We start from the raw sequence: 25,981 nt of genomic DNA, 5'->3' as shown, positions 1-25,981 counted from the left end.
GCCATGTCCTTTAATCCTCATTCAATGCAGCTGGCTGGAGCATTTTGATTGTCCCCATGGAGATGTGACGCACCCATTGGGTGGTAACTTTTGATCAGATAGATTCCATGGAGTTGTGACTCCACCCATTAATCCTTTAAAGGAGGAAACATTTTGGACAGAGTCCCTTCGGTGGAGCCACGAGAAAGCCAGCAGACTCCGCCATGTTCACCACGTGCCCTTCCGGCTGGGAGAGAAACGCTGAACTTCACTGGCCTTCGTAAGCCAAAGTATCTTTCCCTGGATGCCTTAGATTGGACGTTTCTATAGACTTGCTTCAATTGGGACATTTTCTCAGCCTTAGAACTGTAAACTAGCAACTTATTAAAGTCCTCTTTTTAAAAGCCATTCCATTTCTGGTATATTGCATTCCAGCAGTTAGCAAACTAGAACAGGGGGGGATTCTGAGAACAACCCCAATGCCCCTCGGGGTGCCGCAGGGCCCTGCACACCGCCAGGTGTCTCTCCTATGATTACTTTGCATTGTCTGGAAAAATGAGATTATTCAGGTCAACCTGATCTAATCTCGTAAACCTGTAAAAGTAGAGTTTCTGCGGCAAGTAGAAAGAAAGTCAGGGGGCATCGAAGCTTGGGAAAGACTGCTGCTTTGAAGAAGGAACACGTGACGGAAGCCCTTGTCCCTGCAGAAAGCCACTGTCCACATGGGGAGCAGCTGTCCAGGTCAGGGGGCCGCCATCCCTGCAGGAAATCAGTGTCGACATGGTAAGGAGCTGTACAGGAGAGGAGTAACTGTCCACATGAGGAGCTGTTGTCCACACAGAGCTGCTGTCCACATAGGGAACCGCTGCCCAGGTGGGGAGTCGCTGTCCATGTGGGGAGCAGCTGTCCATGTGGGGAGCCACTGGCCATGTGGGGAACAGTTGTCCTGACATAGAGCAGCTGTTTAGGTGAGGAGCTCCTGTCCACATGGAGAGCAGGTGTCCAGGCAGGGAACAACTGTCCAGGTGGGGAGCCATTGTCCATGTGGGGAGCAGCTGTCCAGGTAGGGAAGAGCTATCCAGGTGGACAGCAGCTCTGGCTACAGAGGGCTCAGACTACAGCTTGAGGGGTACACTGCCGGCAGCCCGAGTGCATGTGAAGTGAACTCCTCCACAGAGCCTCACGTAAGAGCCCAGGCTCGCCAAGAGCTTGTGACCTGAGTGGACCCGGCCATGCCCACCCAGAATGCTTACCAAGAGACTGGGAGACAATCAAGGGTATAATTTCAGCTGCTAGATGTGTGGAGAGTAATACAGCATGCAATCAGATTTATCAACCCAGGCGGCCCACTGTCAGCCTTCTGAACTGGCATCACCAAATACCATGAGGGGGGGGTTCTCAGGGAGGCACGGGGTCCCCCCACCCAGGTGGAGCATGGCACTCACACTGGGAGGGCGAGAGCGGGCCGCGAGCTGGACGCCAACCTCCTGAGGCCTGGGGGGCCCGTGGGGCCGGGGGGGGCGGAGCAGTCACGCTCCACGGCACTTTCCCATGAACTCACCCGGTTCCACGCGGAGTGCAGGAAGCTGCACACCACGCAGGGCAAACACGCTGTGGTCTCCCAACACCGTTTTAGGATCCTTTTTTTCGGAACAAAAGAAACTGTGGTTCCCAAGCTCCCTACAGATCTGAGCCAGGGCCAGTGGGCGTTCTCCTGGCTGCGGGGAGGAAGGCAGAAGTCCAGCCCACGCCCACGCCTTGTCCCGGACGCCGTTCATGGCTCTCTGGTCCCCGACGAGGCCAGTGCCCAGCGCCGAGTCCTGGGGGGAGCCTGGAGCCCCGGGTCCCCCCCAGCCCACTGCACACGGCAGCAGCCAGACTCTGGGCAGTGTAAACCAGGTGTGTGGGGGGGTGTCCACCACTCCCGATAGCCGGACGTCGGGCAACCACACACACAGTTACCCATTTTATTTAACAAGTGTAGACAGCCTATTTCTCTTAGACATTTCCTCCATTTAGCATAATATGTAAGTATTATGCAAGAACATTAACTCAGGAATTTGAATATCAGATTTAATTAATGTTCAAAGAAATCCCTATTGTGGCACACCCTGATATTTACACTGATGATTCCTGTCTTACCTAAAACTGCGGCGAGGGGTTGTGAATATTATATATATATTTATGCATCACACACACGTACGTGCATGCCCATGAGCGTGTCCACACAGGGAGCTCACACATTCATAACACCAAGTGCTAATTATTAATAATGAGGATAACGAGAAAGCCCCAGCTTCAGAATTAATGTCCTTATCGCCCTTTCTGCCCTCAAAGTCAGAAGCAGGGCCCAGATCTCTGATCTTCTCCGCCTTGCGGGAGCAAAGCTAACCTGGGACAAAGACGAGCCTAGACTGAACCAGCCTGTGTTGATCAGGTAGAAGGAAGCACAGTGAGAAGCAGGAACGAGTTTCAGGCACACTCAGGGTACCAGGAGGCAGGCATGGAGGCCCTCAGCTCTCTGGGATCCAATCACCCATTTTTCTACTTTCTTGAAATGAATTTCTAAAGACCTGAGAAGAAATAAGGGTTAAAATGTGTCCTTTAATATACAAGCTCAAACTAACCTATCATCTGTTTCAAATTATCTATTAAAGAATAAATCATTTCACAGCCTCTAATGTAGCTCTTGAGCTTTAAATCATTGACCATAACCAAGAAGCAGCTTCAAGCAAGAAGGCCGAGCTGAAGCCATTTCCCAGCATAAATCATCGTCACTTTTAATGCCAGGCCAGCAGCAAATCTCTGTAATTACTAAGAACATTTGAATCACTTTTATTATTACTGCGCTGGTCCCATTAAAAATCCAAAACACTGAACTGCATGGAACATAAAACTGGAATTATAACACACTACAAAACCTCATTGAAATCCATAAATTTTCTACCGGTATTCAGGATTATTCCATCGCCTAGGAATTTCAGCTATGCAGAATTCATGTTAAAATGTTAGCTTTGTCTAGGGCAGTAAGAAAGAGCATTTACACTGTCAAATTTGGGGGGTAGAGTCTGGAGAGACAGCATGTGGACTGTGTCCTAATCACAAGGATTTTATAGAAAATGCAAAAAGATTAGACTGAGCGAGATGGAGCTGCACAGCATCCTGGAGGACACCAAGAGCACAGTGGCTGGGAGCCCTGCCCCCTACCCCACCCTGTATGCCGGAAGCCCTGCCCCCCTCCCCCACCCCCTTGCACTAGAAGCCCTGCCCCCTCCCCCACCCCCTTGCACTAGAAGCCCTGCCCCCCTCCCCCACCCCCTTGCACTAGAAGCCCTGCCCCCCACCCCACCCCCTTGCACTAGAAGCCCTGCCCCCTGTGCTCCCCTCACTCCAGGTGAGAAAGGCACCCGAGGTCTGCAGAGGTGACGAGGGACCTAGGGCGAATCCTTCGCTTGGGTGCCCAGGGCGGACCAGTGCAGCCGACCGAGCCCAGCAGGCGCAGCTGCCCTTGAACGTGATCTCCCAGGAGGTGTGGCAGCGGAAGCCTTGACGACGGCAAACCCCTCATTGAGGCGTTCGGCTGCACACACAGATTGCCGTGAGTGTCCGCAGGATTGCTGGTCGTGCGGGAAACTCTGTGAGAGCCTGTGCCGGTTTGAAACCATCGCGGACTCCAGGAAAGCCGTGTTATAACCCTGATCCAATCTTGTGGGGGCAGCTGTTCCTTCACTCCTGATCCAACATCGAAGAGTGGACACTGCTGATGAGATCATCTCCATGGAGATGTGGGTGTAACCGTTTGATTAGATGGAGATATGACCCCACCCATTCCAGGTGGGCCTTGATTAGTTTTACTAGATACCTTAAAAGGGGAGATTTTTGGAGAAACATGAGATGCAGACACTCAGAAAACAGTTGCTTCAGACCTGACAGAGACATGGAGGTTTGGAGATGCTTGGAGCACCGACAGAGAGAGCAGATGCCTGGACACAGGCAGAGCCCAGCACACGTCGCCACGTGCCTTTCCATGAGATGCTAAGCAAGCCAGAACCCAGAGTTTGTCCCAAAGTCGCTAAGTGAAGGCCACAGACACTTAGAGAGGAAACCACTGGCATCAGAAGCTGGAAGCAACGAAGCCAGGGATGGAACGAGGACTGGCAGACGCCAGGCAGCTGACAGAGGTGTTCCCAATGGCATCAGCCTTTCTTCTGTGAAGGTAACTTCTTGTTGGTGCCTTAATTTGGACATTTTCACAGTCCAGAACTGTAAACTTGTAATAAGTTCCCCTTTTTAAAAGCTGTTTCATTTCTGGCATATTGTCTTCTGGCTGCTTTAGCAAGCTAAAACACATTTTGGTACCAGAGAAGTGGGGCGCTGCTGTGGTTCGCAAATGCCAAACATGTTGGAATGGCTTTTTAAATGCATTGGATGAAGATTCTGGAAGGGTTGTGAGGAGTTTGATGGAGAAGGACTAGAATGCTTTGAAGAAACTGGGGGTAGAAATGTGGACCCTAAACATACCTCCAACACGGCATTAGATGGAAATGAGGGATGCAGTATCGCAAACTGGAAGGAAGGAGACCCTTGTATTAAAGTGGCAGAGAATCTGCCGTAATTGGGTACAGCTGTTGGATGGAAGTTAGACTTTAAAGGCAACAACCTCGGCTATTTAGGTGAGGAAATTTCCAAACTATATGTAGAAATTGCAGCTTGTCTGCTCCTGGAAGCTTATAGTAAAATGTGAGATAAAGAGAAAAGCTGAGAACTTAGGCAGTGTAGATTAAATGACCAAAGTCAAAGCTTAGGTTGCTTTGTCCCTGGTTCAGAACGAAAGTGTTAAGAAGCCTCGTGGCAATCCCTGGAAGCTGGGAGCCATCCTACAGCTACTGGTCTGCACCCTCAAAACAGCCTTGACCCCTAGGATAATTCCAACCCTGTTACACTCACAGAGACTGGACCAAGCGTGTGTTTCTGGCATCGAGGGAGACCCCAGCTCTACCACTTTGTAGCTGTAATGACATGCTATCCAACCTTCATGGGCCTCCATTCCCTCATCTGTAAAATGGGGAGAATGACAGTATCTACCTCATAGGGAAGCTGTGGTATTAACTCAGTTAATTTATGTGACATATTTGGAACAGCCCCTGGCACAAAAGTAAGAACTCAATAAAAACTAGCTCTCATAATAAAAAAAGAAAAGAAAATTTGAGAACTGAACTCTTGCACAAAAAGAAAGCAGAATTTGGTGGTCTGGAAAATTCTGGGCTTCCAGAAAGTGAGAGCCCAGAGAATAATACCCCATGTGAGGATTTAACCAAATTTGAAGTAGCCAGCCATTAAGGGACAAGCCAGCATTGGAGATGGGGTTATCTGGGAAGGATTTGTGGAAAGTCCTATTGTCTAGCGGTTATGATACCAGCCTATTACATAGAAAACCAACAAGAGTGTTGTGGAATCTGTATAAACAGAACCACTGCCAGTCTGGACCGAAGGGGACAGAAAAGGGACAAATAGAGGAAAAAATAACTTCCGAGGCAGCACCACGGACGCTGAGGTCTGAACCCAAGAAACCTCGGTTCAGGACAACAGACCCACCCATGCCCTTGAAGAGGGTGAGTCTGCGCCGAAGGCAGAGGACAGGAGTTTCAGTGCCCCGGGGCTGGGAGAGGGAGGAGCGCATAAACCGGGGATTGGGGGAGCCTGGCTGCCACCACATGGTTCCGGAGGGGTTGAGCATGTGATGGCAGAGAGCCTGAGTGCTGCCCCAAAGCTTGGGGAGAGTGGAGCCAAGAGAAAGGTGGTCTACCCAACGTGCCCCAGTGTTGCCACTCACCCCAGCATGTGGAGAGAGCCAGGCCACTGCTTAAGCCCTGGGAAACGGTGGGACTGCCCCTTTCTAAGGCCCCAAGGATGAAAGACTCTGCAACTCTGAAATCCAGGGAGTTTGCCCTGCAGGTTTTCAGGACTGTGGGTCTGCTGACTCCTTTTACCTTTCGATGTCTCCCTGTGACAATGGGAACATGCAGCCTATGACAGTCCCCCCTTTGTACATTGGCAGCAGATAACTTGTTCTGAGGTTCACAGGTCCACAGGCAGAGGGAATGTTTTGCCTTAGTATAGAATATGCCTGTTACTGACTTCGATGAGATTCTGTACTGCTTTGGACTTTCTATTGTTACTGAAATTGTTTAAGGCAGTTGTGATACTGTGATGGAGTGGATGTATTTTATATATGGGAAAACAGTTCCCTTTTGGTGTCCAGAGGGTGAAATGTGCTGGTTGGAAACTATTGTTGCCCCAAAAAAGCCACGTTTTCATCTTGATCCAATCTTGTGGAGGCAGCCATTTCTTTTAATCCTTATTCAATATTGCAGGGTGGAAAATTTGGTTAGATTGTCTCCACAGAGAGGTGGCACACCCAATTGTGGTGTGACCTTTTGACTAAATGGAGATGTGACTCCACCCATTCAGGGTAGGTCATAATTAGTTTACTAGAGTACTTTAAAAGGGGAGACATTTTGGAGAAACCTCAGATGCAGATGCTTGGAAAAAGTTGCTTCAGAGCTGACACAGACAAGAATGTTTGGCCGACAGAGAGAGCAGATGCAGCCCAGCTGATGTCGCCATGCGCCTTCTCATGACACTAAGAAGCTGGAACCCAGAGCTGTGTCCCGGAGGAGCTAAATGAAGGCCCACAGATGCTTAGAGAGGAAACCACTGGCATCAGAAGCTGGAAGAAACAGAAGCAGGAACAAGGATCAGGAGACGCCAGCCACATGCCTTCCCAGCTGACAGAGGTGTTCCAGACAGCATCAGCCTTTCTTGAGTGAAGGTGGCCTCTTGTTGGTACCTTAATTTGGAATTTTGCATGGTCTTAGAACTGTAAACTTATAAGGTAGTAAATCCCTTTATGAAAGAACTATTCCATTTCTGTTGCTTCCCAGCAGCTTTTGCAAACCAAAACAGAGCCTATCTTTTAAAACGTCACGTAAGTTTATTCTCTAACTACCAGCATGCCTGGACAGTAAGGAGATGCCACCACGGCTTCCACCCTGTGGCTGAGTGTGCAACACAGCCATCCTATTCAAACATTTCTTATATGGACCTTTCGTTGCTAATGCCCATGTGGAGGTCACAGCCCTGCAGACCAGAGACTCTCGTACAAGACTATGCCACCACAGGGGGCCTTTCCATAAATTGTGTGCACTGTAATTTTCTATGCATTACACAACTTCTATTAAAATTCTATCATTCTATGCATTATATGTTCCTATCAACTTGCGTCTGAGGGTCCTGAGCCCCTCTGGCACTCCCAATTGTTACCTTCTTTCTTGAGCACACCTGGTTCTCCCGGGCTGTGCCTCTACAATGGCGGCCTCCCCCAACCCCAGCCCCACCCTACCCAGAGAATTTCTCCTCTCCCTACTCTGAACTCAGTTCCTTTAATCGCCACCTTCAATCACCTTCTCTAATGCCTTCAGCTATAAGTAGCAACTTATGCATTTTGTATTTCACCCCAGGTCATACCAGATTGCACCATAGACCATGCCCTGGGGATGTGGCCACGGGGCCCTGGCTCCCCAGGTCTCCTGGTCTTCTAGGAAGAGCCCCCCAGTGCCCCTCTCCTCGCCAGAAGCCACTGGCAGCCAAGTCCAGGTGACATGTGTCAGGCTGGTAGCGTGACTGTCCTCCGTCCACCTGTTTGGTGGAGAGCCACACTGGTGCCAGGTGACCAGGGGAAGGAGCAGCTCACCCCTCCACCGCCAGCCACCTGCACTTTGGAAGCACTTCACGGGTTGTTAAGACAGCCAACGCCTGCACACAGATGCCGTCCCTGTAAAGATGCTTTTCTCCTGTATGAGTGCTCCATGGACGCTAAAACACATGCCCTTCCCGAGAGATCAACAGATGTGCAACCCACTCGCCGGCTGTACGCCCACTCCAGGCCCAGCACCAGCGTCGCCGCCTCCAGGAAGCCCTCCACTGCCATGGGGCAGCACCCTGACCCTGTGGTCCGGGCCCCTGTCTCAAGTCCAGAGGGCAGTGGGGCCCTGCTCATCCCCATCGTCCAGGCGGTGTCCACGGCCTGGCACTGTCTGGCCAAGAGGGACCCCAGTGGGAATGCGCGGGATGGGGCAGGAGGGCACCACAAACACACATGCGTCCTCACATGAAACAGCAGCACTGACCTCAGCCTGTGCCCACGATGGCACGTGGATGCCTCAGCTCAGCCCCCCTCGCACGCAGACGCCGCAGCACAGGAAACAGAGTTCACACGTTCCAAGAACTTTCTAAGCCCTGGACGCACACTGCCTAATTAAATCACTGCAAAAAAGTCACAGGACGCAGGCCGATGTCATAGCGCCCAGGGGAGGACGGCGAGGATGGGGAGGACGGCAGGTGGGCAGCCTCGAGGTCGTCCCCGCAGCAGAGCAGCATCACGGGCAGAGCAGCAGGACGTCCCACAGCCACTGAAGGCAGTGCCACATGCGCAGCCTCTGGACAGGGCGGCTGAGACACTCTCTGCCCTGGGGAAGCGAGCAGCTCAATGGGCTTTGACAAATGCACACAATGCAGTGACAAAACCGCAACCAAGATATGAGACATTTCCAACGTCCCAGCAGCTCCCCACGTGCCTCAGCCCCTGGCAACCACAATCCGCCTCCCGGCTCTAGAGTTTTGTCTTTTCTAGAAAGTCACTACAAGTAGAATCAAACCCACGCGGTCGTTAGTGTCTGGCTTCTTTCCTTTTGCACGATGCCTGGGGGTCATCCACGATACCGCCATTCTCAGGCATCTGAGCCTTTCCTTGTGGATCAGTGCTCCTTTGTGCAGCAACAGTCTGCTGGCCGTGTCCAGTCAGGGGCCACTGCGTAAGGCTGCCGTGCCCGTGTGTGCAGCCTTACACATGGGGCGCCAGGCTCACGGCAGCCATCGCTGGAAACTGCCTCAGCTAGCCCAAGCCACTGCACCTGCTCTGCGACCCCGCAGGCACCCAGGAGGCCACGTGTCCCACACTCTCGGCAGCACCAGCTCTCTTCCACATGCCCAGTTCTAGCTCTCGTGGTTTAATCTGTGTTTCTCTAACAACTCATGACACTGGGCACCTTCTCACGTGCACGACTGCAATCCATGCGTCTGCTTTGGTGAAGTGTCTTCAAACGTTTTGTACATTTCCCCATTGAGTCAATTGTGTTCATTTCAGTGAGTCTAAGCGCCCCTCACATTCTAGGTACCAGGCCTTTATCACTCTGCTGGTTGGCATCTGTGGAGGACCCCAGAAAAGCTAAGTCCTTTGATCCTCATTCAACATTGCTGGGTGGGAGATTTTTATTAAGTTGTTTCCATGGAGATATTACCCACCCAATTGCGGGTGGTAACTTTTGATTAGATGGTTTCCATGGAGATGTGTCTCCACCCATCCAAGCTGGGGTTGCTTCCTGGAGGCCTTCAAGAGGGAAACATTTTGGAAAAGCTTTAGTGTCATGAGAACACACACAGCCAGAGACCTTTTGGAGATGCAGAAGGAAAATGCCCCTGGGGGAGCCGTTGAAGATTCCTGGAGAGAAACCAGCAGATGTTGCCATGTCTTTCCAGTTGAGAGAGAAACCCTAAAGTTCATCAGCCTTCTTGAACCAAGGTAGGTTCATCTTTCCCTGGATGCCTTAATTTGAACATTTTTATGGTCCTACCTTAACTTGGACATTTTCTTGGCCTTAGAACTGTAAACTTGCAACTTAATAAATTCTCCTTTTTAAAGCCATTCTGTTTCTGGTACATCACATTCCAGCAGCTTTTACAAACTAAAACAATCGGACATATGCTTTGCTAGTACTTTCTCCCAGACATGGTCTTATCCTTTCATTTTCTTAACAATGTATTTCAAATGCATTCCTTAATGATGTAATCTTTTCACTTTTAGAAGAAAATGGCAGATAGTACAGCGAGTTCCTGTATACTCCACGCCTGCTTCCCTAATATTGCATCTTATTGGACTGCACTGTATCTGACATTTGCTTGGAACCTCTAACAGTTATTGAACCATTATATTCACAATGAATCCCTTCAAATCAGGTGGGGCCCCCACCTCCCTCCATCCTCGAGCCCTTCCCCTGCCCTGCCTGCCCAGGCCACCACCCTCAGCATTTCCGGCCCTCGGCCGCTCCGCGGCTGTCCAGGCATGAGGTGGGGGCTCGTCGGGGGGCTGCCTCTCTCCGGGCTGGGTGAGAGGCTGGGGGAGACCCGGGGTTTTGCACACTTCTCGCCACCGCCTTGTCCGCGGAGCTGGGCCTGAGCCCCGGCCAGGGCGGCTGTCAGTGTCCCCTAGAAGTCACCCTTCCCAGCCCCTCCTGCAGGCTGCCCTTCGCAGTGTCACTCTGATGGGCTGTGAACAGGCCCACCTCTTCAGAGGCACTTGCCGCGCATTCCAAAAACGTCCCGTCAGCTCCTTACCCGCATCCCACAGATGCTGATAGGCTGCATATTCATTTTTGTTCTGTCCAAAGTATTTTCTAATTTCCCTTGTAATTTTTCTTTGATCTCTATTTACTTAGAAGTGTGTGATTTAGTTTGTAAGAATCTAGGAATTTCCAGGTATCTTTCTGTTATTTATTTTTAATTTAGTTCCACTGTGGTGAACATACCTTGCATGCTTTTAATTCTTTTCAATTTATTGAGACTAATTTTGGGGTCACAATATGCTTTATCACAACTAATATTCATAGTCCCTTGAAAAGAGCATGTGCGCTGCCCAAGAGTGACGAAAATGTCAATTACAACAATTTGCTTCATGGTCTATTCAAATGCTCATATTCTTACTGATTTTTATCTACTTATCCTGTCAATTACTTAAGAGTAAATGTTGATACCTCCAACTCTAATCAGCAATTTGTGTCTCCTTTCAATTCTGTGAGTCTCATTTGATGTGTTTTTGGGGTGCTCCAGGGGGGCTGTGCCTTGAGGACAGGCCCCTGGGACCCCACCAGGCCCCTCCTCACCTGGCACCTGTTCTGAAGCTGCCACGTCACCTTTCTAGGTATCTCTATGTATAGGTGTCTGCACTGCATATGCACTTCCAGGTTTTCCTTTCAGCTTGTTTTTATATTTAAAATGCATTTCTTGTGCACATAATTGGGTCTTGCTTTTTTTAATCCACTGTGCCAATCTCTCCTTTAACTGGAGAATTAAGAGCCTCTGCATTTAAGGTAATTATAGGTGTGGTTGGGTTTGAAGACAGTTATCTTGTTGGTTTTCTATTGTCCAAACTGTTCTTTGTTCATTTGTTTCTGCCTTGCCTTCACCTGGAGCTAGTGCTCTTTATGGTTACACTTCTCCTCCACCACTGTTGCAGTATCGGTATCATCCAGTGGCTCTGCTGGGTTTGTAACGTTCACCTTTAACTTCAAACATTTCTGGACTGACTTTCTGTGAAGCCACCTTAGGCAGGAAGCCTGGATTTCCCGCCTCCGTCCTCCAGGCCGGGTTGCACAGGGACCCCCACGACACGCCTGTCCTCCCCCCACGCGGGCAGCTTGGCCGTGGCGCACGTGTCCCGCCTGTCCCCAGCGGCTGCTCCTGGCATGACCTGGGGGTCGTGCGCGTCCAGCTGCCCGCCGCCTCCCACAGCTACTGTGCCCTCTAAGAGAAGGGGCTGGACTCGGGGGGGCTTCGCGCGGCCCCAGGGCAGGGGGCGGCCCAAAGGCGCCCAAGCCCCCGCCCTGCCCCAGCGTGCTCTGGGGGATCTGCTGGAGGCCCCTAGTGGGTGGGCCGGACCCTCTCCAGGCGCCGGGGCCCGAGGAGTTTTTAACTGTTACAGTAGGTGTTTTAAAGTTCATGAAAATGTTCCTTGTCTTCTCCACCTCTGCTTTGTGCTATCAGCCCTGCCTCCCACAAACAAGGCTCTCCCCGAAACTCAGCACCTGCCCCAGGCCCCACATCCTGGAGGGTTTTTAACATCGGTGACTTTGTAGATTATCCAGCTTTTTCTCTCTGCTGAGCTGGGAACTATGATTCCTTGTGATTTGCCACACCCTAAGTGAAAGCAGAACTCCAGAGCTCATTATCATTTCAAACAAGTTACCTGTCTTGCAGATGTTGCAGTGTAACCAAAGTCCTCCCACAATTTTGAAGTCTTCCTTTCCTTCTCTCAGACACCACAAAGCCACTGATTGGTAGGTGACCCCACCTTCCCCACAGACCCCAGGGCCGATTCCCATTAAAATATCCGAGACTCCCAGACACCTCTACAGCACATCGTCCCTCACCACGGGGGGTCCATATCCATGGTGACAGCAGGACGCGGGCCTCATCCCTAGTGGATAAAGGCCACCACTGATTCTCACACAGTTATTCCTGATGCTAGCAGCAAAACAAGACCATTCAAACATGCAAAGGGGATGCTTGTTACAAATGACTAAGCAGATTTTTTAACAAATCAAGACTTAAATATGCAAAAGTTGTGTCCTTACGAATAAATCTGGGGAGAGACTCTGCTTTCTATTATAACAGAGTCACACACCGGGCAGGGTCTAGTCCTAAGAGAACCAGTTTCACCACTTCGTAGTCACATTTTTGTGGATTTTGGAATTGAAACTAAAAATAGGACTACCCATGAGCTGACTTACCTAACAAATGACTTTCAAATGTTTCCGAAAGCTGACATCCGCCCTCAAATGCTGAATACCTGATTACAGATTCTCAGAGACTGTGCTGGAGGCGATGACAGGATCCCAAAGTAATTTCTAGAAGAATTCGGAGTAAAAAAATATAACAATTTGATTGAATATCTGCCTCCCACACTATTCTCTATCCTAATCTAAAAAAAAGAGGAGGCCTGGAACTCTAAGAATTTAATATAAACTAAAACAACGAGACGTGGATTTCGCAAAGGCTTTTCTAGGAGGGGCTGAACGAAGTGCCCCCACCGCATGTGGTACACAGCGTGACAGCAGCGAGAGTCAGTCTGATGGCCGATCCCTCCACCGCCCCGTGCTGGGCCACAGACAAGCCGCGGCTGCTCAGGTGTGCCCAGCTTCTGCCACCTGATTGGTGTGATTTGATGTTTACGTGAACTTCTTTCCAGTCTCCCCTTTGAAATTTAAATTAATTAGCATGCTATTAAATATTTTAAAAAATAAATAAAACCCTCAAGAATATTCACACTCCCTCCTCCGTGCGTATTTCCAGCCCCAGGAGGCGAGGCACCTGGCAACCCCACCCAGCAGGGTTCCAGGCAAGACCCCACAATGGTCAAGACCAGGGGCTCTGGGGCCACACAACTGCCGCCCACGTGAGACTTGCCACCTGGGGGACGATCAGCAACCTGCTCATTTCCCTGGTCTTTAAAACAGGGAGACCAAAAAACATCTACTCAGAGAGTCCTCACTGGAGTGCGTGAAGCAGTGTAACCAAAGTCCTCCCACAATTTTGAAGTCCTCCTTTCCTACTCTCAGACACCACAAAGCCACTGATTGGTAGGTGACCCCGCCTTCCCCACAGACCCCAGGGCCTATTCCCATTAAAATATCCGAGGCTCCCCGATGCCTCTACAGCACGGGGCCTCATCCCTCAATGCGGGGCGTGATGGAGCAGAGGCGAAGCCCAGGTGAACTGCTACACTGTCGCAGGCAGAGCACATGCAAACTGCTACACTGTTGCAGGCAGAGCACATGCAAACTGCTACACTGTTGCAGGCAGAGCACATGCAAACTGCTACACTGTTGCAGGCAGAGCACATGCAAACTGCTCCACTGTCTTAGGCAGAGCACATGCAAACTGCTACACTGTTACAGGCAGAGCACATGCAAACTGCTACACTGTTACAGGCAGAGCACACGCAAACTGCTACACTGTCGCAGGCAGAGCACACGCAAACTGCTATGTTGTTGTTAGTGCACACACTTTTCTTTTAAATGAAGAAGCCACCAACAGGTGGAGTTCATTCTGACTTGTGCAAGTCTTACTAAAAAAGGTAAGTCCAGGTGGGAATGATAAGCAATGTTTCAGCTTTCTAAATTCCGTGAGAAAGGGTGTGGTCAAGCAGGAAGGCAAGTCCCGTCCAGAGGAAGAAGGAAAGGAAAGACGTCCACAACTTGCCTACATACGATTGAACTAAGTCTTATTTTCACAATTAATAAACTCAAAGAGGCACGTGTTTGCAGAACACAGCTTAGGTCCCTGCTGCCGGCACCCTTGCTTTTCAATATGAAGTCACCTCCGCCACTGTCGCTTTTCACATAACTTAGCAGGCACACCCAAAGAAAGCCCCATGGGGAACATGGGACACCCACTTCTGCCAGAGCCCAGGTGTCACAGGCTCCGCCCCTCAAGCCTGTTACTGTCACAGTATTTTAATAAACGAAGACTGGAAGATTCAACACAACACCGTGTTCAAAATAAGCAAATCTGTATGAGCTACTAGCAAAGACAAATGTTTAGGCCCAAACTGCTATGCCAAGAACTGGCAGCAAAACTCTGATTTAAAATGACATAGCACTACAACTCAGAGCGCCTGTCACCAGCCCAACGCCAGCCCTTCCCAGAGTGCGTGGGTGTCCGCAGCGCCTCGGGCCCCACTCTGGCCCATGATGGGGGCGACGCGCATGTCCCGAGGAGCTGCCCCACCGGCACCTGCCAAAGTGAGCAGAGACATGGGGCGTCTCCATGACCCTGACAGAAACGGACCCCGTTCCTTCCTCAGTGCTGCAAAGGGCAGGGCTGGGCCTTCTCAGCATCTTCTCCGAGTACCAGTGTCTGCTTCACTCCAGCTGCAGCTGCTCCTGTCCTCAGCCAGGTACTCAGGACCTGAGTCCTAGGAACGTGCAGGGGTTTACGTAAAATGCTTTGTCTTCACGACCACTGTCTATGGCTTTATGACTTTCTGGCCAAGAGAACATCGCTGCCACTTCAAACCCATCTGCGCCTGTCGATGAAGAGTTCCCGGCAGAGCAGTGGGCCACGTCGCTGTGTGGCATTCTGCATGGACACAGGGTGTGCCGGCTTGGAAGGATGATGTGCCTTAGAAAAGCCATGTGTTAATCCTCCTCCATCTTGTGGAGGCAGTTGTTTCTTCTAATCCCTATTCAGTACACTAGTGTGGAAACGTGATTGGATTGTCTCCACAGAGATGCAACTCACCTGATTGTGGTGTGACCTTTGCTTAGAGCGAGATGTGACCCCACCCATTCCAGGTGGGTCTTGATTCGTTTACTGGAATCCTTTAAAAGAGGAAGCATTTTAGAAACAGCTTCAGAGCCACAAGAATACAGAGCCCAAGCAGCCAGAGACCTTTGGAGATGAAGAAGGAATACGTCCCCGGGGAGCTTCATGAAACCAGAAGCCTGGAGAGGAAGCTGGCAGATGTCACCACGCTCGCCGTGTGCCTTTCCAGATGAGAGAGAAACCCTGACGTTCATCGGCCTTCTGGAACCAAGGTATCTTTCCCCAGATGCCTCAGATTGCACACTTCTATAGCCTTGCTTTAATTTGGACGTTTTCACAGCTTTAGAACTGTAAACTTGCAGCTTGTTAAATTTCCCTTTTTAAAGGCTGCTCCATTTCTGGTATATTGCATTCCAGCACCTTCAAACTAGAGCACACAGTGCCTGGCAGACCGCTCTTCCCTCAGGACACAGCTGCCAGCTGCCAGAGCAGGAACAGATTTCAGCACCTGAGTTTAGGTGTTTTCTCTGGAAAATGCTATTCTTGCACTCCGTGTTTAATTCTTGCTTCAATGACCTCAAAAAAAATCCTTCTATTTGATCGTTGAATGAATGTTCAAATGTAAATCAGGTACTGGTTAAATAATATTTCTTACAGAGTTTCTCAATTTTATCTTTGTCACGCACTGGGCTGTTGTTTTTGTGTAAAGCCAAACACTGAAATGCATCCACTCTAAGCCCCGTAAGGGCTTCTGAACCGATGTCTGGCAGGCAGCCCCTCTCTCCATTTCCCTCTAAAAGGCATGGGGGGGGGGGGGCTGAATGGGAGGTGGTAGAAGAAGAAGGATGGAGGTCCAGAGTTGGGGAGGAACTTCCTGAACTGCCCAGAGAAGCAGCCCAGGCTGCGCAGTGAGGATTACCGCCGCTGAGACCTTCGGCCCCCAGCCCGCCACGCCGCCCCCAGCTGCCAGCCGTGGCTTCTGCTCTGCCAGGCAGGGCATACCTCCCGGAGACCCCCGGGCGCCTCCACCTTCCACGCGTCCCAGCTGCCTGAGGGCTCCAGCATTAGGGCAGCTACTAAACAGGTCTCCAAAGAGCAACTCGCAATTGTACCGAAGTGGCTAGAATGCAAAAGTTATTCCCAACAAAAAATTCCTACAAAATGAGGAAAAGAAGAATGTTTCCTTAGCACCACAAAGATTGTCTTAACAGCCAGTGACAGGAAACAGCAAAGAACTAGCAGCATTTCCATTAAAACTGTGAATAAGACAGGAACCCTAATTACCATTATTACATAACGCTGCTGTGTACATTCCAGCACTGCAGGAAGCCGGAACAAAGGAGCAGGGACTGTAATTACAGTGCAGTGGGGATAACATGTCTGCATAATGTGTGTATAAAATATTTGTATAAAACAAAACAACTGAAAAAAATCTTCAAGAAAGAATAGTTCAACAAAATGCTCTTGAAACCTGTTCTTAGGATGTGAAAGCTCAATTCACAAAAAGTAAAATCTAACACACATAACATTATAATAAGATGGGGAAGTTTAAATTTACAATTAACAAAAACATAAACAAAAGAATCATCTTAACATAATTATATGAAGAAATTGATTATACTTAAGTGAAAACCATAAAAGATCTGCTCAAATGAAGAGACATAAAATTACCAGATTGGGAAGATGGTTCATTAAACTATAGCAGCTTATTTCAAATTTAATGTGAAGTTTAATTCCTCACAGAAAAGGATTTTTCTTAAGGGTATTTGGAAGTAGTCTGCAGCTCACCTGCAGTAATGAGGGCTGAGAGTAACTGGGGACATGCTAGAAGGAGAGAGGCGACCCAGGCAGCTGCAGGGAAAGGTCTGCAGCTCACCTGCAGTAATGAGGGCTGAGAGTAACTGGGGACATGCTAGAAGGAGAGAGGCGACCCAGGCAGCTGCAGGGAAAGGTCGGAAGAACTAAACCGGCTGCACCCGACTCGGCCAGGCCCAGAGCAGGAGCTGCGCCCGCCGCGGCACAGAGCCCAGGGCTCCGAAAGGAGGCGGGACAGGTGGCTGGCCGGAGGGGATGGTTTTCAGGAGGTTTTTTTGAAAATTTAGTTACTCAGAGAATAAAAACATTAGAGTTTCACAATATATTGTGTTTCAACATGAATTTCAGATGGATTAGAAAGTTAAATGTAAAAATGAAACTATAAAAATTAATAGGAAATAACTGATCTTGGACTAGAGAAGAAATGTATAGGGATTAAACTGATCACAGATGCAGAAATTAATTAACAAGGCTTCTTTATTAAAAATTTTAAAAGGAAAACCTAAAAGACATGACAAATCGAGCAAAATATTTTCGAGTTTGCTAAAACAGGCAAAAGCATTATTGGGCTTTTTTTTCTTACTATTTAAAGAGCACTTTCAAGTCATGAAAACAACACTCGTTTCGGAGAAAGAACCAGCAATTTCGGGTGCGCCCTCCAGGTGGAGGCCCCTCTGCACTCCAGCCCCGCCCCAGGTGCCACCCTCGGCCGGGGCTGCGCCTTCTCCCACCTGGTCTGTAGCACCTGTGCGGGACCGCGCCTCCTCCCACCTGGCCCCTGGCACCTGTGCGGGACTGCGCCTCCTCCCACCTGGCCCGTGGCACCTGTGCGGGACTGCGCCTTCTCCCACCTGGCCCCTGGCACCTGTGCGGGACTGCGCCTCCTCCCATCTGGCCCGTGGCACCTGTGCGGGACCGCGCCTCCTCCCACCTGGCCCGTGGCACCCACACAGCTGCTCAGGAAGACAGCAATGCCACACACCCATTTTCCAGCTGAGGCAACCCAGACATCTAAAGATTAGATAACTCACCCAAATAAATGCAAAGAAGGAATTTGAACTGATTTCTCTTTGAATCTGTACTCTATATTCCTCTGTTTGGGAGGAAATAGCTAAAATGTTATTGATAACAGACAGTACAGAAGAGCTTCTAAATTTTGGACATTTAAAAAAAAAACACAGGGCGGTGCGACAGGAGATAGAATTCTCACCTGCCTGCCAGAGACCTGGGTTCGACTCCTGGCTCGTGCACTTCTCTCTTCTTTCCCAAAAAATAACGAATTCAACAAATGGTGCTGCAATAATGAATAACAGGATAGCCACATGGAAAAAGAATGAAATGTGACCCCTGCCACGCAGCATGCAAAAAAACAAAAGAAAGAAAGAAAAAAAGAAAAATTCTAACAGAAGCCAAATTCTGGAAAAATGTTTGCAATCTCTATGGTCCACACTGATTTGTTACCCTTAACACGCGCCGTGCTCTCCCAAAGCCACTGGAAATGGTCTAGCCCGGCCCATGAGTGGGCAAATGTGAAATCCTGTAGGATGGGCCTCCAAGAAATGCTGACCCAGAGAATAATGAAACACCATTTCTCACACATAACATTGTCAAATAACAAAAAATTATCATCATCAATAAGGACATGGGCAAAGATTCAAGCCAACAGGAAATTGTTAAATTATTTCTGGCACTAACCTATGACAGAATATGCCATTTTCAAACAAAATCTGCTATCACAGGAGCGACCTTCTCTTTATCCGTGTAGTGTGATGCCAATTTTGTGCATCTGTACAAAACAGACATTCTCACACATAAGTGCTTTATTTAAAGAAATATCATATAATATGAAAAATTGTAATACAGGTCATTTTCATTTCTTCTTTATCTGTTTCAGTGTTCTCCAAATTTTCTCAATTCATTGTGTTTACTTTTCCATCAGATAATATTTATGCCTCGCACAGGCAGAGCAGAGAGCAGGGCTCGTCCCACTGCCCCTTAGTAGGCGCCCATCTCACACGGAAGCCACCGCCGAGATTGCCCAGGGAGACGCTGCCCCAAGCCCAGACTCGGCTGCAAGGCTGCTTTTGAGAGAAAGTATGTAAAGCTGTCACATCTCCCATTGTACTACGTATTCCTGAATTAAATAGTAGGTAAGAAATAGAGATTTATAAAATGGGAGAAATAAAACTCGGGTTACTTCAATCATTTATTCTGATGTGACCACTTGAAGCTTTTATTTGTGCTGAAAATTTAAAATAAAACAGCACAAGCTGCAAGGAGTAATATTTTAGTTTGGTAAAATGCAAATTTTATTTCATAGATGAACTATTTTTACTGAATTTAAATAATTTAAAATTCAAATCTATTCCTTATTTTAATTAACTGCTTTAAAATTAAAGGAGTCAAAAAAAGGATAATTACTCCGAATTATATAGCATGACAAATACTTAAAAATGATTTTGTCCAATAGGCAGGCGAATGTTAAAAAATGGTCCCCTTGGGGAGTGCCACTAGATTTGTCATAAAGTTACAGGACGCCTAAAGGGGACATCTACCCCCAAACCCTAAACCTCTGCTCATCCTGACGAGGCGGCAGAGAAGCCCGCAGGCCGCCTGCTCTCAGGCCTGCCGCAGGTCCACTGTCCAGGAGTGCGTGACCGCCGGGCAGGAGGTGTCCCAAGCGCTTCCAAACCTGATGTGCCCATCGGCTCCCCATCAGAGTTCCGTAAGGCGAATGGCACCACCTGCGCCCAGGGCCCCCCAGCTGCCCTCGGCTCCTGCACTGACTGTGAAGGCCCCTGCCCCCCAGGGCCCTGGCACGGCCAGTGGCTGATGTGGGTGCCTGGCTGGGCGCGACCGGGCTAAGGGCATGAGCTGGGCGGTACCTCCACCTCCAGTGCCCCCTCCACTCCCACAGGGGCCTGCGCCCTCGCCAACCCCACAACTGACGCGTCCCTGCAGGAAGATTCATGTCAGAGCGAATTTCTGTGAACCAGAATCTGAGCCCTCACTCAAGCGCCGAAGAGCCTCACGTTTATCACAGCAAGCCCCTCGCTTCCTCCTGATTCTCAGCTCGCCTTCGACGAGGGTCGTGGGCAGCCCTCCCGCTGCTGCCGCTTCCAGGCTCAGGGATGTGCAAGGTGTGTAGGGAGGTGGATGGGTGATGGGCGGTGGGTGGACGGATGGATGGAAGCTTGGGTGGATGGGGGTGGGTGGATGGGGGGTGGCTGAGGGTCCTGGTAGGTGGGAAACACAGAGACGATACAACGAGGAGCATGAAGGCAGCGACACCCCATCCCCACGCCCACACTCGGCTCCATCTTCTTTCCATTCTTTCCGCAGTGCTCCAACCAGAGACTCAAGGCAAAAAGGCCAAGATGGACCTTCAATGGCTTAGGCAGAGGATACTTGAGGACACCGGTTTGACTGAGGAAAACTGAAGTTTGCCAGCTTCAAATCTGTTCAGAAGGCAGAAGGGATTCGTGGGAAGGAGGAAATTTTATTGTCATTTCAGCTTCTGCCAGAACACAAGGCAAAACTCCAGAGAAGGGACAGCGCATCTCTGCCAATCTCTCGCCTTCCTCCACCGCGATCCCAGAGGCAGATGCCTGCACCACACCTTCTATCTCCCAAATCCCTCGCCCTAGGCCTTCTCTCCAAAATACCCACAAACAGCCTCATGTACCTGCGTCATGTCACTTAAATGCACACGGAGGCATGAGCAGCAGCCAGCACCCCTGCAGCGTGCCTGCCCGGCCACACCAACTCACAGTGGGCCAGGAGGGAGTTTACAGGCGAAGAGGTCCCAAAGCCCACCCGGCCGGCCAGGGCCTGCCTTCTGCTGTTACAAGTCTGCTAGGAAATAAAACACCTTCACAGCCCCCCACTCACATTCACAGCAACCCCCTGCACGAGCACTGCCACACTTCACGGCATGCAGTAAACAGTGAACATCCCATAACCTGCATCCCCAGTTCACAGAAGGTGGTGGGACTCTCCGCTGTGTGCAGCTGTGTATGACCATGCAAGTTTTATTTATTGAATAATGTTTGTATTTAGGCATCATCATAAACCACATCATGATAAAACTATTTGTGCATTAACTCAATCTTGTCCTCTCACCTCGGACCCTAGCACCTCTCCGCTCACTGCCCAGAGACAGACCTGCCGGGTTCCCAGGCTCCCCACCCCCCTCCTCCCGCCCCGGCCACCAAGGTGGGGGCCCAGCCCCCCCAGGCAGACCTACCCTTCCCGGGCCCCACTCTGGGCACCACCACCCCTGCCTCCTCAAGGACCTGGTTCTCTATGTCGTCTGCTCTCTCCAGTTCTTCGCCGTCTCCTTTTCCGCGGGCACCAACACTCACAGGAGCCCAGGTTCCTGCACACTTGGGGTAACACACACACCCGCAAACCCCTTCGCTGGGGACTCAGCCGCAGAAGGAGGTTCAGAGCCCAAGGCCAAGCCCTGGGGCCGTGAACCCGCCTGGAGGTGGGACCTCTGAGGACAGGAGCTGGGGTGTGGCCACAGGGACTGAGGGAAGGTCCCGGCCAGCTGGGCTGAAGCCCCATCAGCAGAGGCAACTGGACACAGAGCAGAAGCCTCAGGAAGAGCAAGAAGCCAGAAGTCCACAGAACTCGGAAGAGAAGGGAGAGGCCATCAGAATGCGCCTTGCCTGGCAATGAAAAGCCGAGCACGAGGCAGCCAGCACGGAACACCACTGCACCAACGCCTCCCCCTGGACATGTCCTGGCCTCAACCATGAACCAACAAACCATGTTGATTAAGGCCCCCCATGGCATGCATCTCTTCAGCAGCTGAGAAACCAAAACACCTTCCCTCGGCCCCCAGCATCCCTCCTGGAGCTGCAGCCTTGGCTCTCCTCAGACTTTGTTACAAGTCGTGCAGACTCTGCTTCTTCCCTCTCCTCCCCCGGGGCCTCGGCTGATGCCAGCGGCTGGTCCCATCCCCCAGACCTGCAGCGCCAGAGGTCCCGGCCGCCCCGGTGGTCCCACCCCACAGACGGAGCAGGTTCTGTCCTTCCTGACTTCTCCACACCTCCCGGTCTCCTAACCAGCCCTGCTGGAACCCCCCACCCCGCGGGCCTCCACACCCCCACGCCCCTGCTTCTCCTCCGACCTCTGCTCCCCGTCAGGCCGCCCTGACGTTTCTCTGCCTCTGTCTGTCGCATCCCCGCAGCTGCCCCGGGCCCGCAGCGCCCATGTTACTCTCTCTTGACCCAGGGTCTCTCCTTTGCCCCCCTACAACCCCCCCTGCTGTGTCACCAAGTGCCCACCAGACAGCTGCACTTGGAAAGCCACCTAACTCCGTATGTTAGAGCCCGGACTTGGCATCCTTCTCCCCAAACACACTCTGCTTCCAGGACTCCTCCTTCAGAACGGCGTGGCAATCCCAAACCAGAAATCTGCGAGCCCCCGACCTCTCTTCCCTCATCCCTGTCACCCATGCTCTGTCCATTCAAAGCCCCCAGTGACCGCCATGGCCCCTCTGCCACCTTCTCCAGTGGCTCAACCACCAGTCTGTCTCTCCTAACTGTTCGCTGTCCTGGCTGGGACTGGTCAGGAACTGCCCTCTGTCCTCAGAGCCCAGGCCAGGCTCCTGAGTACGACCTCCAGGCCACCAGGACTGGCGGCTGGCTGTCACTCCAGCCCCACCCCTGCACTTCCTCCAGCCACACCCTTCCCCTTCTAGCAGCCCGCCCGCCTCCCTCCCTCCAGGCCCTTCCCCTGGGGACATGGGTCCTCTGGGATATCAGCTCTGGGCTGCCACTGCCTGCCCTGCCAGACCTTGAGGCGTGGAGGTGACCTGGCACCTGGAAAGGGAGGGAGGTCACCTGCAGGTGGCCCCCCCACTTCACAGATCAGCGGTCACAGAGGGGCAGGGGAAACCACACACTTGCCACTCTTTCTGAGGCCTGCAGACATGCTCTGCTCCACTTCCACTCACCTGAAGGGAATGTGGCAACTGCCCGAAGGGCTCATGGACACACTGAGCCCCAAATCACCACAATGGGGATGGCTCAGGGTGGACCTGCCTCTCGTGGAGCTCCTGCGTGGCCCCCCGAGCATCAGCACAACCGAGCCCCCCAATCTCCTCCCAAGAGGAAACCCAGGGGGTGCCAGTGAGCCAGACGGGAAGGGGTGCACAAGCAGGGTCCCAGGGAGCGTGGCCCAGCCCCAACACGGGCCAAGGGCCCGGAGAGGGCATCACAGGTCACTGGACAACAAAGTCCTGATACTGAGGACAGTATCAGGAGAAACACGCTGCATCAGACAACAAAATCTTAAAAAAATTAAGATCCAAACTTAAGAGGCAACTTACCCACCAGAAACCAATTCAAAACAGGCAGCAGGCCTGGAGCGTCCCCTCCTCGCTCAGCTCCCCATGCATGGGCTGCAGCGACGCTGCCTCAGGGCACGTGCTCCTGGGCGCTGGCACGGGGCAGCGGTAGGAGGTTACTCTTTCTTACAATAAAGTTCGCCAGCTCGAGTTTTTCAGTTTCCAGCCGGAGCATCAGGGAGGGAAGTCATGAAGACCTGTCTGTCTCGTTTCTCCCCCACGTTTCTTTGAAATGGAGAGTCGCATATGTAGAAAAGGTGAATCAGGTGTATGTTCATGGCCAGGGGTGACCACTCTGGGGCTCACACAAAGGTGACGCTAACTGAGTAACGCTCTCCACAAAAGGCGATGGCTCAGATGCGAGCTGAGGATGAGCCACATGAGCTGCGCTTGCTCAAACCGCCCCCATCACACACGGAGTCTGCGCCCAGACTTCTAAAGGGATCTGTCCTCAAAATCAATGTCGAGGTTTGACATTGGGGCCTCTTTTTATTTCAAGAATCAGAACCCACCTTTGCTCCTTCAGGCTCCCCCGCCCCAGAGCCCTGGCTAACCCCCACCCCCGTTTCCAAGGAGGACTTGCTGGCTCTGGGCAGCCCCCTCCATGCCCTCAGCTGTGCCCACCTCCCTCCCCAGGGGCCAGCAGCCAGTACCTCATCCCTCCTCCCCCAGCCAACTGGCCCCCTGCAGGGAGGAGCCTTCCCTGGCAGGGCGTTGGCGGGGGGGAGCCCCTATCCCCACTCACGGGGCAGCACCAACAGCAAGGCAGAGCTGTCAGCGGAAGGCAGACCACCCTCCCCGGCTCTGTAAAAACCACTTCTACTCTGCAGCAGCTTATCTGAACTGTCCATCTTGTTGGCAACATATGTCAACCGTTCTGCCCTCTGCACCCCGCTGTCACCCTGTGTCTACGAAGCTTTCGCTTGGACTTCCTGGGATCCAGGCATCACGTCCTGAAGTCACCAGGACCCCCGCTCTGCATGGCTGCAGCCCCAGCACCTCTGCATGCTCCTCCTGGGCTTCCCAGGCAGGTGTCTTCCCGCCAGCCTGTGCGCTTTCCAGTATGCCCAGGGAAGGCTTTGGTGAGCCAGTGGAGTAGCCGTGGGGACCCACGCGGGGCAGGCTCTGGGCGGAGGCTGTGCCGCTGGGAACGGGGACTTTTTATTAGTTACTTTGACACCCAAGCCCCACCCTTGGGCCTCCCACGCCCAGCAGCAACGGAGCTTCCAGGCCCTCCCCGGCGCCCTCCTCCCTCAGTCCTGAAAAACTCCTCTCCTTGCGCACAGACTTCCCCTCCCAAATGTGGGTACGCCCTGGGACCCTCAGGCCATAGCGCCTACTTGCGTGCTGTATCCTTCCGTGTAAAAAACTCCCAAAGGAACTTGCATACTCTCATTTACGCCCCCCATCCAACCCCCGCGCCCCCCGCCCCGACCCGGGCAACTTTACAGATGCGCAGCTGTGGGGGAGCCCTGGGCCACAGGGAGGTCACTTTCCGTGCACACCGAACACAACGGGACACGACAGCCAGTCCCTCTTTGGGAGTCACTCAAAATGCAAAGAAAAAGAAGGAAAAGGGAGGCAGGTCCAAAACAACCTAGCTATCACCCACTCTTCTCCTGCCCTTCAGATCCCACGGCCGCCAGAGCACCGCAGGAGCCCAGGACTCGGTTCCGCCAGGGGCGCGCCGGGAGCTGCGCGGAGACCCAGCCCCAGCGGAGAGCGAAGGGTGCAGAGTCCGCCTCACCCGGAGCTGTGACCCCAGCAAGGAAGGAATGAGCAGCCTCGAGAGAAAAACGCAGAGAAGCCGCAGGCCAGACGCCCGCCCCTGCACGCCTGCTCACCTGGCGGGGGTGCGGGGCCTTGCCCCGGCGCACACCATCGCGCACCAGCTTGTCCCGAATCAGGATCTTCAGCTTCAGCCGGGGGTGGCTCACCCGCTCCCGGGTGCGGGGGTCCCCGCGGGGCTGGATCGGGCGGCCAAGGGCTCGGAAGGCTCCGGGGGGCCCGGGGTCGGGGGGCGGCGGCGGCTCGAGTGTGAAGTAGAGGCCGGCGGTAGCCGCGTCCTGCTCGCGCAGGCGGCCCACGGCCTCCAGAAGGCGGCGGCGGTGCGCGGGCGCCAGCACCCCGATGGCGTCCAGGTCGGGGTCCCCGATCTGCCGGCACACCTCCAGGTCGTCGTAGCCGTTGTCCAGGAAGGACTCCGCGTACTGCGCGAGCCGCAGCGCCCGCAGCCACTCGTACACCACGCTGCTGCCCATGCCCGCGCCGGCGCTCCAACTTCGGGCCTCGGCGCGCGGGGACCGCCAGAAGGCGCGGAAGTTGTCCTCGGGCCGCGCGGGCGGCCGCGGGCGGCGGCGACACAGGCGCGAGCGCCTCCGGAAGCGAGCGGCGGCCGAGCAGCGGCAGCAAGTCCCGAGCGGCCGCCGACTCCGGGCGCCCGCGCTGGGTGCGCGCCGGGGCCGCGCCGCCTGGGTGCGCCCGGGGGCGGGGCGGGGCGGGGCCGGCGCACCCCGGAGCTGCGGGGGCCGCCGCTCTGCCCGCGCGCGCCCGTCCCCGTCCGAGGCTGCGCCTCCCGCGTCCCCGCGCCCCCCGGCAGCGACACGGCTCCCCGCGCACGCCCGCGCGCCGGGTGTGCAGCGCGAGAGCCGCGTCCTCCCGCGGGGGAGG

The 25,981-nt window shown here is 52.5% G+C and overlaps 1 protein-coding gene across 2 annotated transcripts in view; it reads right to left on the bottom strand.

The window, feature by feature from the left end:
* Nucleotides 1–25,572, bottom strand: part of SAMD5 (sterile alpha motif domain containing 5) — a 30,557-nt gene extending 4,985 nt beyond the window's left edge. The window contains exons 1-3 of one of the 2 annotated variants that reach the window (XM_077143434.1): nt 25,156–25,572; nt 12,603–12,719; nt 1,952–2,552 (exon numbers count right to left, since the gene is read on the bottom strand). In XM_077143434.1, coding sequence (XP_076999549.1) covers nt 12,666–12,719; nt 25,156–25,572 — 471 coding nt within the window. In that variant the 3' untranslated portion in view covers nt 1,952–2,552; nt 12,603–12,665. Of the gene's footprint in view, nt 1–1,951; nt 2,553–12,602; nt 12,720–25,155 lie in introns of those variants that run through there. The other variant, XM_077143435.1, reaches the window with a different exon arrangement.
* Nucleotides 25,573–25,981: the final 409 nt, after the last annotated feature.

This window comes from Tamandua tetradactyla, chromosome 25 (assembly GCF_023851605.1).
Source record: "Tamandua tetradactyla isolate mTamTet1 chromosome 25, mTamTet1.pri, whole genome shotgun sequence".
NCBI classification, from domain to species: domain Eukaryota; kingdom Metazoa; phylum Chordata; class Mammalia; order Pilosa; family Myrmecophagidae; genus Tamandua; species Tamandua tetradactyla.
Note: the sequence above shows the minus strand (reverse complement) of the source record. Positions and strands in the feature narration are given on the sequence as shown.